General features: G+C 44.5%; 1 protein-coding gene across 2 annotated transcripts; it reads left to right on the top strand.

Moving 5' to 3' along the window:
* Positions 1–2,970: 2,970 nt before the first annotated feature.
* Positions 2,971–10,930, top strand: ADH5 (alcohol dehydrogenase 5 (class III), chi polypeptide). Of its 2 annotated transcripts, none has more exons than XM_026044780.1 (9): positions 2,971–3,003; positions 4,070–4,171; positions 5,116–5,257; positions 5,758–5,845; positions 6,562–6,781; positions 7,508–7,768; positions 8,340–8,475; positions 9,365–9,503; positions 10,625–10,930. In XM_026044780.1, exons 1-9 carry the CDS (start codon positions 2,992–2,994, stop codon positions 10,647–10,649), a joined length of 1,125 nt encoding a protein of 374 aa, XP_025900565.1. In that variant the 5' UTR covers positions 2,971–2,991; the 3' UTR covers positions 10,650–10,930. The 2 variants fall into 2 exon arrangements, with proteins under 2 accessions (XP_025900565.1, XP_025900566.1); XM_026044781.1 differs by lacking the exon at positions 2,971–3,003 and adding an exon at positions 3,746–3,763.
* The last annotated feature ends 237 nt before the right edge of the window (positions 10,931–11,167 follow it).

Genomic DNA, 11,167 nt, shown 5'->3' with positions numbered 1-11,167 from the left:
GCACAGCTGCTTTGGGGACCAAGGGTTAGCGGCCCTCACGTATATAACGGGGCCAAGCAGCAGGGCTGGGCTGCAGGCTGCCTGCCGCTCACCCAGCAGGGCTGACCCGGCCCCGGACAGCAGCGCTCGGGAGGCAGGAGCTGCAAGGGCTGCCACTCCCCCGCCCCGACAGGGCAGCGCACACCTGGGCACAGATAAAGCAGCTCCCAAAACACAGCAGCTCCCCTCTGTGAGCGCAGCCCGCAGCAGGACACGYGSCCTGCTCTCCTATCAGCACCRACCTGCTGCTACTCGGGCTCTGCAGCGGGGACGTCGCGCAGTGTTGGGAGCCAGCCAGGCTCAGAGCCCTTCTCTGCAACAGCTCCTCCAGGATGGCCACCTCCGGACAAGTGGTGTCTCTGACCTCAGCAGAGACAGGTCAGGGAGGTGTTACCACCTGCTCCCCGGGTTCATGTTCAGCCCCCCGGACAGCACSTGGGGAGCGTCACAGGGAGAGGCTGCTCTGGGCAGATGTGTGGGCATGAGGCCACCCCACACACCTCTTTGGGACTCCAACACACCCRTGGAAATGACCTCAGGAARGGGGTTACACAGCAGCCTGAGTGTTTCTTAGCTGATCTACACCTTCATTTCCCAACAGATTGTGGCCACTGGGATCTRTCGCACAGACMACCATCTTATAGGAGGTTTATTTCCTAATACAGAATTCCCCGTTATCCCAGGCCATGAAGGAGCTGGGATTGTGGAGAGTGTTGGAGAAGGGGTGACCCTTGTGAAGCCAGGTAAAAGCAAACACATGCACATACCCTCTCCAAGGGTCTGGCATGCTGAGCAGCCAGTGTGGCCTTGAGTTCAGAAATCCCTGCCTGTAGCAGGGAATGAATTACCAGAGGTTATCAAAATCTACCTCATCTGGCCCTTCTGCACATAGAAGGTACTTTACCCAGCTGTAAAAGTTAACTGTAATTTCCTAATTACTTTCTAAGTTCAAAAAAAAAAAAAACAGAAAATGAGATGACTCCAAGATATTTTTTTCTCATTGAGTTCTATTCTTCCCTATGCAAAAAATACTGGAAGCTCTTCTCACAAACTGTATGTGTTCTAAATCCTGCAAATATGCAGCTTTAATTTTATATTAGTTAGTGGTGTCAGAAAAGTAATCAATTAGTTGGATAACTTTGTTGTAAATATAGACAAAGAAATAGATTTGTGGATCAAATAATCGCACATCACTAAAACTCCTGTCCATTGAAGATACATGCCAAAAGCAGAACCAAACAAAACAAAAAGATCCTTGCAATAAAAAGCAATGCCATGCAGTATTGGATAAGAGCAAAGGTTGTCAAGTAAGGCTACAGCGAAGGCAAAGGATACTCACCTTCTGCGTTTGAACCAAACTTCCTATCCCCCTTATTTTGCCCTGGTGCAGCCTAAGCAGATTCYAACAGCAAGCCAACACATTTCCCTCCTTTTGTCTATTAAAAACGCTATGAAAAGCCTTCAGGGCGTTTTGTACAGAAAAAGGGAAGTCTAATAATGACAAGACATGTCAGATCAGTACTTTGCAGTATCATTCCAGAATCACCCATTTTTTGGATCAAAGTCATTCTAGTCTTTCCCCTGGCCCGTGATAAAGGGATAAAGAACAAGGCTCTAARTATTACTCTGCACTGAAATCTAAACAATAACATGGGCTCTAAGCATAACCATRGTAAAAATGCATTAGCTGCACAGCACCTTTCATCACTGTCACGGGGCTGGAAAGAGAAACCTGCCTCCAGCTTCCACGTGGGTCACTATCCTTTCCACACATGGTGCCACAATAGTAATGTCCCTCTAGCAGAATTTCCTCTATCCTTTCCCCCACCCAACTAATCACTTGTTTCGGGCTTTTCCCCTCCACTTGCATGGCACAGAGAATTAAAAAAATAAATAAAAAGTTGAAAAATCTCCTACCATGTCCGGAGGTTTCTGATAGCACCGGGGACACAGGAGAATGCAAGACAAAACTACAAAGGAAGAGAAAAATGAAAACACATTAATGCCTGAAATTGAATAGTGAGCGTTAAGGAGTTAGGATTTGTGTATTGGTATTTTTGACCCCCAGAATCAGCACTAGCCATTTCTGGAACTTCACAGATATGGCCACTATCAAAGTGGAGCAAYGGTGAAGTTTAGCAAAGGGTGAAAAGTTTGAAGGTCTTTTGGAAGTGCTGAGGAATCAAAGATAAGARCRTGAAAATTACAGGGCAGGCCAGGTAAATGGCCAGAGCCTGCTTGGATTTCAACACTGGGCTTTTCACAGCAGCCTGTGAAAGCATCAAGAAACACAAACAGCCTTTACTATGAGAACATCAGGGGATGGGCAGCCTAGGCACATCCCCTGTTGTTCCAGCAGGCAATGCTATGGAGGACAACACCCCTGCACCTTTGCAGGCAGAAAAATATAAATYTGCCTATAGGCTGACAAGGCTGCGCCCTGAGATGATGACGTGGTGTGGAAAAAGTCACTAAWCCAGCAGCCTTGGAGCGAAACACTGGGGAAAACGGGAGAGGATGCCCACATCCTGGCACCCGACCCGGATGCTAGCACCAAGATCTGCGCSAAGAAAAATGTTGCACCAACAGAGTGTGGAAAAAAACAAAACAAGCAAGCACGCAAAGAAACAAAAKCACAGAGTTAGTGGCTATTTCTCCCACACACCTCCTCCTCGGGCACACGCGGCCCGGCGCGGGCGCGCTGCACCTCTCGCGGTAGCCGCAGTCCCGCCGCCACGGTGAGAAAACGCCCGCAAACGCTCGAGAAACGCCCCGCAGAGCGCGCAGCGGCGGCGCCAGCCCGCAGCGGGGCGCTCTCTAGCCTCGCCGCCAACGGCCGCCAACGGCCGCCAACGGCCGCGGCGCCCCGCCCAGCCCCGCCCGCCGCCAACGGCTGTAACGGTCGCGGCGGGCGCGCGTGCGCCCTGGCGGCTCCTCCCCGCTGGGCGCGTCATGGCGGGCGAGGTGAGCGGCGCGCGGGCGGCGCGGGTGTCCCGGGACGCGGGGCCAGGAGCGAGGGAGAGGCGCGGGGCCCAGCCGCGGGGCCGTCCGCTCCCGCTGGCGGGGCGCTGCTCCTCCCCGTGCTGGGAAAGACCTCCAAGATAGAGCGGGATATCTCGATATTGATGCGTTAAGAGTAACTCGTTGTCCCTTGGCGAGGAGAGCGGTGGGCTGGAAAAGCAGTCGATGATTTAYGGAGTGAGGGCTCCCCGCGTACTTTGTGCCTTGGGTTTGGATTTCCTGGCAGATTTGGTGCATTTCGAGAGTGTAGCCGAGAGCCCTGCTGCGGCTGTGCAGCTGCTTTGCTGCTTTTGGTGCTTTTTTATAACACCTTGGTAATAAAAAGCACATAGAGCAAGCTCATAGTTGCAGGTGAAGGGCACGCCTGCCTGTTTATGGTCCCTGTAGTGCCTTGGCCGTAGGAGTGGGTCTGTTTCTTTTCTGCTTTGGGCCATGGTTAAGAAGCTTCATTTGTTTTTGGAGTTGCGAAGTTGAACTTCTGCGTTTCGGCTGTTTGAGGTGCAGAGAGGGTRTCAGCTCATTCAGGCAAGGCCCAGTACCGTTTACTGTAGCACAAAAGTATGGCAGAAAATCCCAAGCTGCTCCGTTATCTTCCTGTGTGCAGACGCAGGTGATGAATGAGACCTGGCGAGCTCAGCAGGTGGCTCCTGTTTCGCTCATTTCTTCCAGGCAATGATACAGCAGGAAGCTGAATGGCTGCATGGTTGGTTTGAGGAATTTGCACTGAATTCTCTCTCTCATTGTTTCCCTTGGAGCACTGTGGCTTGCTTGGACACACAAACACATTCAAACATTCAAGTCATGGGTCTGGTTTGTGCTTTCTTATTCAGCTTCCTGAAAGCAGGCATAGGGCCATGAAGCTTTTATGTTGAAATTAGTAATTGCACATCTGGGATTCTTTCCAAAAGGATTCTTTACAAAAGCCCCATTTGGTTGAACAAGAAATCTTGTAAATGAACCATGCAACAAGTGTCCTCTTTTTTTTTTTGTTGTTGCTGTTCTGTTTTAGGTTATTAAATGCAAGGCTGCGGTCGCTTGGGAAGCAGGTAAACCCCTCTCGATTGAGGAGGTGGAGGTTGCTCCACCAAAAGCTCATGAAGTTCGTATCAAGGTAATAAAAAGTAATTGTCAATTCATGCATTGTGTTGTGGGAGACTGGGTATTAAAGCTGAGTGTCTTGTTTACCAACCAAATTATTAAAGGCATTAGTTCATTAGTGTCCTGGCTGCCTTTCCAGAGAAGCAAACTGTATATGTTTTTAATTTTTTCTTCATGAAAAATATGTTTAATTTTTATTGATCTCCATCCACACTGTACTCAAGTCATGGCTAGCACTGGGGATCACTTCTAATTACAGGCTAAGTGTCCACTAAATATCTGAGCAAGAAACATCTTTGCTTTTGTGGGAAAGAACACAAAACACTTTGCTTTTGTTGGAGTTCTATAATACAGAAGTCTGTGCTTTTTGTCTTTTTTTTTTTTTTTTTTTTTTTTAACTTGATTCAGACCATGAATTACTGGCTGCTGAATTGTGATTATTCTCTTGATTCTCCAAACCTAAACCACTTATTGATCAGGACTTTTTATTAGTCCTTATCTGCCAAAAAGTCCTTGTCAAGGTGAAACTTACCTTTGTGGAAGAGACTGTGCATGGTGTGCTTAAAATTTAAACTAGGTTTATGCAATACTGTGAGTTGGGTGTGGGTTTTCTGTTAGTATTATCTTTGAGAAGTTTCAGTTACTTTGAATGTGGGACATCTGCTTTAAGGCAGTTTAGAGTGCCAGTCTTCAGTGTTGTCGTCTTTCAGTTTCAGTGTCACAGTTTAGTTGATGGAAGTGAGAAAGGATGTATCCTGACTTTCCTGTTTCAGAGTATGATACACCAAGTAACTTCTGAGCAGTGAGAGTATGTTAGGAGCATTGCAAAAACTGCTTGGGTTGGCAGGCTTGTCTTTCCAGGAGTCCTGAGTTACCAACTGTGGGGAAGTACTTATATCCATGCTGTTATTCCATTCTTTGAGGAATGAAGGTGTCTCATTGCGTGTTTATTTTTAGATAGTTGCCACTGCTGTCTGTCACACTGATGCCTATACTCTGAGCGGTGCTGATCCGGAGGGATGTTTCCCTGTGATCCTGGGTCATGAAGGTGCAGGGATTGTAGAGAGTGTTGGAGAAGGAGTAACAAAAGTAAAGCCAGGTGAGCAAAAATCTTGCAAGTGTTATTTTGTCCTGCATATTTTTTTTCTGCTGTGAGGTACAATGTTTATCTGTCTGATGTGCCATTGATTGAAAGCTTGAAAGATCCCAGCCTTCAAGTTCTTACCCGAAATTGAGTTAATTTAATTATAACGGTACTATTTCAAATGGTACTTGTTACCTGTTGCTTTAATAAAGAGTTTAAGAAACGTTAAAGCGTGTTTTCTTCGCTGTTGTTTTTTGGGTGGTTCTGCTCTGCAGTAATGTTCCTGTTCGGGATTGTGAAAATTCTGTTTGGTATGTGCTCAGATATGAGGAGAAATGCATTTTTTCTATTGTAGTCTGTAAACACTGCTGCTTTATTCTGTAAGCAATTTGTAATACACAAACAAGGTTTTAAACAGGCTCACATAAAAGCCAGAAAAATCAAATAACTCTTKTTTTTCTTAATGCGTTGCTTGATTTCATGACTAGCCATGTGTTTTGTTTTGTTTTCCCTAGGAGATACAGTTATACCTCTGTATATCCCCCAGTGTGGAGAATGCAAGTTCTGTAAGAATCCTAAAACTAATCTGTGCCAGAAGATAAGGTTTGTATGATTTTTCATCTTGACATGCAGTGTCACATTTGTTCAACATGTACCAGATTTGGTTGTGTAATGTAATTGATGGGAGTTGCCTTGATGCGTCAAGAGATTTATTCTTTACTGACTTAGAAAGTGCATGAATTAGGGAGCTAGGCAGTACTTTCTGTTCTCCTTAACATGTAGATTATTTGTCTGACCTTTCTTAAAACCGATTTGGCTGTTTTCATGTGTTTGAAGGTGTGAGCTGTTAGCTTGCRTCTACAGCTTTGGAAACACAAACACTCTTACTCCATATTTAATCTGTACTTAAGGGAAATACTTCAGGGAATTTAGCTTGGGGAGCAAACAGCAAATCTGTTTTATGGTGCTGAATTGTATGGGAAGCCCTTTTTGCCTTGAGTCTGCTTCCCAGCTAAATTTCCAGATAGGTGCAATAAGCAATAAAGGTGGTGGAGAAAGGAAGGCTGCTCTGGGTTTGGGAATGATTTACTGTAAATACTGTTTGATAGCTGGTCTAGCTTTGGGGCATTAGGTAGATTTAAGTGGTAGTAAAAATGAACTATGCCCATAGCATSTAATTTGTGCAAAGTTCTAGGTTCATGGGCATGTTTCAGGAATGAAGGTGCACTTGCACAGCGGTACCTCCGTGTGTTTAACAGGTACTGCCTGGTGTAGTAGCTGCTTAGATTCTGACTGTCACCTCCTGTCTTTGCTTGAAGAATCACACAAGGGAAAGGACTCATGCCTGATGGTACCTGCCGATTCACCTGCAAAGGGAAGCAGATTTATCACTTTATGGGCACAAGCACCTTCTCCGAGTACACTGTGGTGGCTGATATCTCAGTGGCCAAGATAGATGCTGGGGCACCCCTGGATAAAGTGTGCCTGCTGGGCTGTGGCATCTCCACTGGCTACGGGGCTGTTGTGAACACTGCTCAGGTAAGGGCTCTGCTTTTCCCTGTGATTAAATGGCCTAGTAATGTTACACTTGAGCCAGAGGACATAGCCAGTCAGCCTAGGGACTGGTTTAGAACAGTAACTGCGAGCTACCAAATTTCTGCTGCTTTATTTGCTTTAACTGCTAAAGTTTAGCTAGGAATTTCTACTCTGTAGAAAACAGAACAGCTTAGCAGAACCTCATGCCTTGTAGAGGAGGTCTGGGCAGTGAAAAGACTTTGCATCCCCTTTTGAAGAGCAGGATAAGACAGAGCTGGTAGGTGAGTGTGCCTGAGGCCAGGGCAGGCTATAGGAGCCAGGTGCATGGTCACTTTGGAGTGTTTGGGAACTTAGGTTTTGGTAGCCTGATCTGTGTGTGGGCAGAATTATGGCTGAGCTGMGCAGTGGCTGGATTTTGCAAGGCTGTTGTGAAAAGCATTGAGTACTAAGTATTTCTTTAACATCTGCTCTGTGTTCAGCTCTGTGCTGAATTACTCCACAGCTAAGCCTCACAAGGTTAGTTCTTCCCCATCTTTAGGCCACAAAAGTCAGGCTTAGCATTTAAAGAACTTTTTGGATTCTTTTGCACAGTTTGCCGTATCTAAGTGGTAAGAATCTTTTAGCCCTATGTATTTGCTCACAATCTTCAATACAGACTTCTTAACCTGTTTCACACTGACAAGGACACACAATCTCAGTGTTGATGATGCTCTTTTCTCACTCTTTCAGGTGGAACGTGGCTCTACCTGTGCTATCTTTGGTTTAGGAGGTGTTGGCCTGGCAGCTATYATGGGCTGTAAAGTAGCAGGTGCATCCCGGATCATTGGCGTTGATATTAATAAGGACAAGTTTGCCAAAGCCAAAGAGTTTGGAGCCACTGAGTGCATTAACCCTCAAGACTTCAAGAAGCCCATTCAGGAAGTGCTGGTTGAGATGACTGATGGGGGAGTCGACTATTCGTTTGAATGCATTGGTAACGTGGGAGTCATGGTGAGTCTTTGCGTAGCTACTACTTGGAACTGCTCTAACTAAATGGGAGAATGAGTTGCTTGTTACACAAAAAATGCCATGTTTTTACTTTTGGTGGGCGAGGGGAACACTAATGCTAAGCTCTGTAAATAAAAAAGCTTAAAAACTAAAACAAGCCAAATACAACCACTCATAATTATATGATGAAAGCAAATGCTGCTTAGATTGAAAATGGCTGCTTATACGTCACAGACTTTTTCCCTTGAACGCGAGTTCTCTTCAGAAATACAGAGAAGAAAAAGTATTGCTAAATGTCAAGGCTTTCAGGAAGAGTGATTTCTTTGGCTACCAGATGGTGTATATAAAAAAAAGTAAAATGAATCTTAAAGCGTGTAAGGAATCTGAACTAATTGAAAACTTAATGTAGTTTTTTGGTGTATTTCCTGTTGCTTAAATGTTGATGGGGTGAATCTAATGGGAGGAGGGGAAGGGGGAGTTTAACCTGCACCAGTACATAACTCTGAGCAGATGTGTGCAGCATGTCTGCGAACACTGGAGATAAATGCTCTGTTTTGCCCCCTCGCCCTGCAAGAGGGCTGCCCTCGAAGCCTGCCACAAAGGCTGGGGAGTCAGTGTCATAGTCGGAGTTGCTGCTTCGGGACAGGAGATCTCCACTCGGCCATTCCAGCTGGTAACGGGGCGCACGTGGAAGGGCACCGCGTTTGGAGGTAACTTTTGTGGTCGTAATACAGACAACTTAAGGTAGCTTAAGTGAGGAAACAACAAATTGCCTTGCTTTTGCTTGTGGAAGAAACTTGTTACTGTCAGGTTAAGAATGCTGTGTTGGCTTCTAAAATCTTACTCGCATATATACCTGTCTATACCAATGTACCACACTCACAGTTTTCAAATGTACAACATAGTCATATGGTATTGAACTGTAAAAGAGCAAGTGTAGAGCATTTGCTTTATTAACAGCTGAACATTTGGGATATGCAGTGAAGGGACCTGACCTCTGGGGAGACTGCAATTGGCACAAAGATGTTTTTGTTGCCACTAGGCAAATTGTGGGGCTCCAAATGAGAGGGGAAAAAAAAAGAAGTATCAACCACTAAAAAGGAAACTTGCTATAAAAGAAGTTTTTTTAAAAAAAAAAAAAAAAAAGTAACAAGTTCATACTTAAGCATGCCTGCTCTAAGACCAGAAGCATGTGGAGACTTGGGAGGTTCAGTAACTGCTGAAGTTCATTGAAGTATCCAAACCTCATGCTCTTAGGCTGCAGTTTTTCCATGCAGAGGGGTGACTGGAAGTGATTTCTGAGGTGAGGGCTGCTGTTTGCTCAATGCTGCAATACCAGTGAGAGGTTAGTGTACTAGTGGCTKTAGCTAACGTGCACTATACTGCCAGGTACTGCCTGTCCTTCCTGCCTTACTGCCCTCCTAGAGCAGCAGGGGCAAACATGTCAGTGATTGCAGCCTTCAGTTTCTCGCACCGTCAATCACATGTGATCTATCACAAATGTATATGTGTGGGTTTTTTTGTKTTTTTTTCTTGGTCTCTCTGTTTTGAAGTGGGAGGAGAGGCGGGGGAAAAAAACAAATGCACACTGTTTTTCAGGCTGGAAGAGTGTAGACAGCGTCCCGAAACTGGTGACTGACTACATGTCCAAAAAGATCAAAGTTGATGAGTTTGTGACTCACAATCTGCCTTTTGACAAAGTTAATGAAGCTTTTGAGCTGATGCATTCAGGAGAGAGGTAATGTTCCTAAGACAAGAGGGTGTAGAACAAATTGTGTGTTGGGGGTTGTCTGTGGGCATAAATGCTTTTGAGGAGGAAAAAGGGAATGAATGATGGCCAAACTTGAATCTGCAGGTTAAAAAACTATGGCCCTAAACAGAAGGGGGGAAACGAACAGTCAGTTTTAGCCTCAGATGTGTTAGACCTTGTCCTGCAGGTATTTCATGTATGGGCTTGTGACAGAGGCGAGCTCACCTAGTGTTCACCTCTTAAATGGGTTTTAATAAGATACTCTTTAATTTGCTGAAAATTCAGAGATTCTTAAGGGAATAGCTAGCAGAACCACAGTAGCTTAGAGTAGCAGCTAGCTTATTAGCAGTCTGTTGATTACTTCTGAAGAGCATGTGTTGAATRAAGGGAAGATTCAGCTGACAGACAAGGTAAGTAGAAAGACTGAGTTACAGAATCTCTTCCTACACATTTGCACTAAATACAGGCAACTCTGCTTATTCATATTTAGCATGCATTAGTCTAGGAACTCATTCTTTTTGTAGTTGACCTCAATTCATACTGATTTTGATCTAGTGTATGTTACTTCCTTAGAAATAGCTGATGCTCTGTTTTATCTGATTATATTTACATACATAGTCCCATTTTAGATGATTTGGGCGACAGCTGTTACATTTGCAGTTCTTACAACTGTAAACACTGCATCAACTATGCAAACTTCACCCAGCAATTGGTCCCTTTCCCAGTTACCAAATTGTACCTTATTTCAGTGCTTTATTTCTAAGCATGTCCTGGGAAACCAATAATGAATGGTAAAATGCTCCAGGCAACAGGAAGAGACGGAAATGCCTCTACCATCAGTTTTCTTATCAAGTTTCTTGGTATGCTTTTGAAAACTGACACTGAAACTTCCATGTTGAGTAAAGCGTAGCAGCAGGCTTCATAGCTTATATTAGGCAAGAATTTTGATTACTGTTTATTATAGGTATAAGCAGAATTTGGTTTTTACAGGTGACGAGAATTAAGCAAAAGTATGCCTTGGCAACAAATGGGAAGGGAGGGGACTAAGGCGGAGAAAATGAACTTGTTACTGCTAACTATATTTTTTCCCCTTCTCCTTTCATTTTAAGCATTCGAAGTGTCCTAAAGCTTTAGAGCCAAGCATGGACCGTCCAGTTGGTCAGCAATGTGGTCACCGTCCATTTTGAATGGAATTTCTGACAGTGTGAAGACTCACAGGGACTAGAAAGACAAAGTATCTTAGGAGAAGTATTGTTAGTAGTAAATAACCTGCTTTTTGACAAAACAATCAAAAACAATCAAAAACAACCACTGAATAATGTTACATAATTAATCCTAATCTTGAAACTCTGTACTCATTCCTTAAATGTAGTGCTTATTTCTCAAGCTACTTATTAAAATACAATTTCTAGTCACAGTGTTTGAATTCCTAAGCAGTAAGTCTCTCATTGCAGAGTATTTCTGGGTTTTTTTGTGGGTTTTTTTGAGTGCTTTTACAGGATGTGCACATGTTATGGAGGAACAGCAGTCTTCTGAGCCAACAGTGAATTTGGTGAGAACTACAGAAACAGAGAATGAGGATACAAGCAGAACAAGAGTCTGCTCTTGAGGTGCACAAAAGAACACCAAAGGGCAGACTGTGACAAAAGGTT

The sequence above is a fragment of the Nothoprocta perdicaria genome, unplaced genomic scaffold (genome assembly GCF_003342845.1).
Source record: "Nothoprocta perdicaria isolate Ctin4 unplaced genomic scaffold, notPer1 scaffold_381, whole genome shotgun sequence".
NCBI classification, from domain to species: domain Eukaryota; kingdom Metazoa; phylum Chordata; class Aves; order Tinamiformes; family Tinamidae; genus Nothoprocta; species Nothoprocta perdicaria.
Note: the sequence above shows the minus strand (reverse complement) of the source record. Positions and strands in the feature narration are given on the sequence as shown.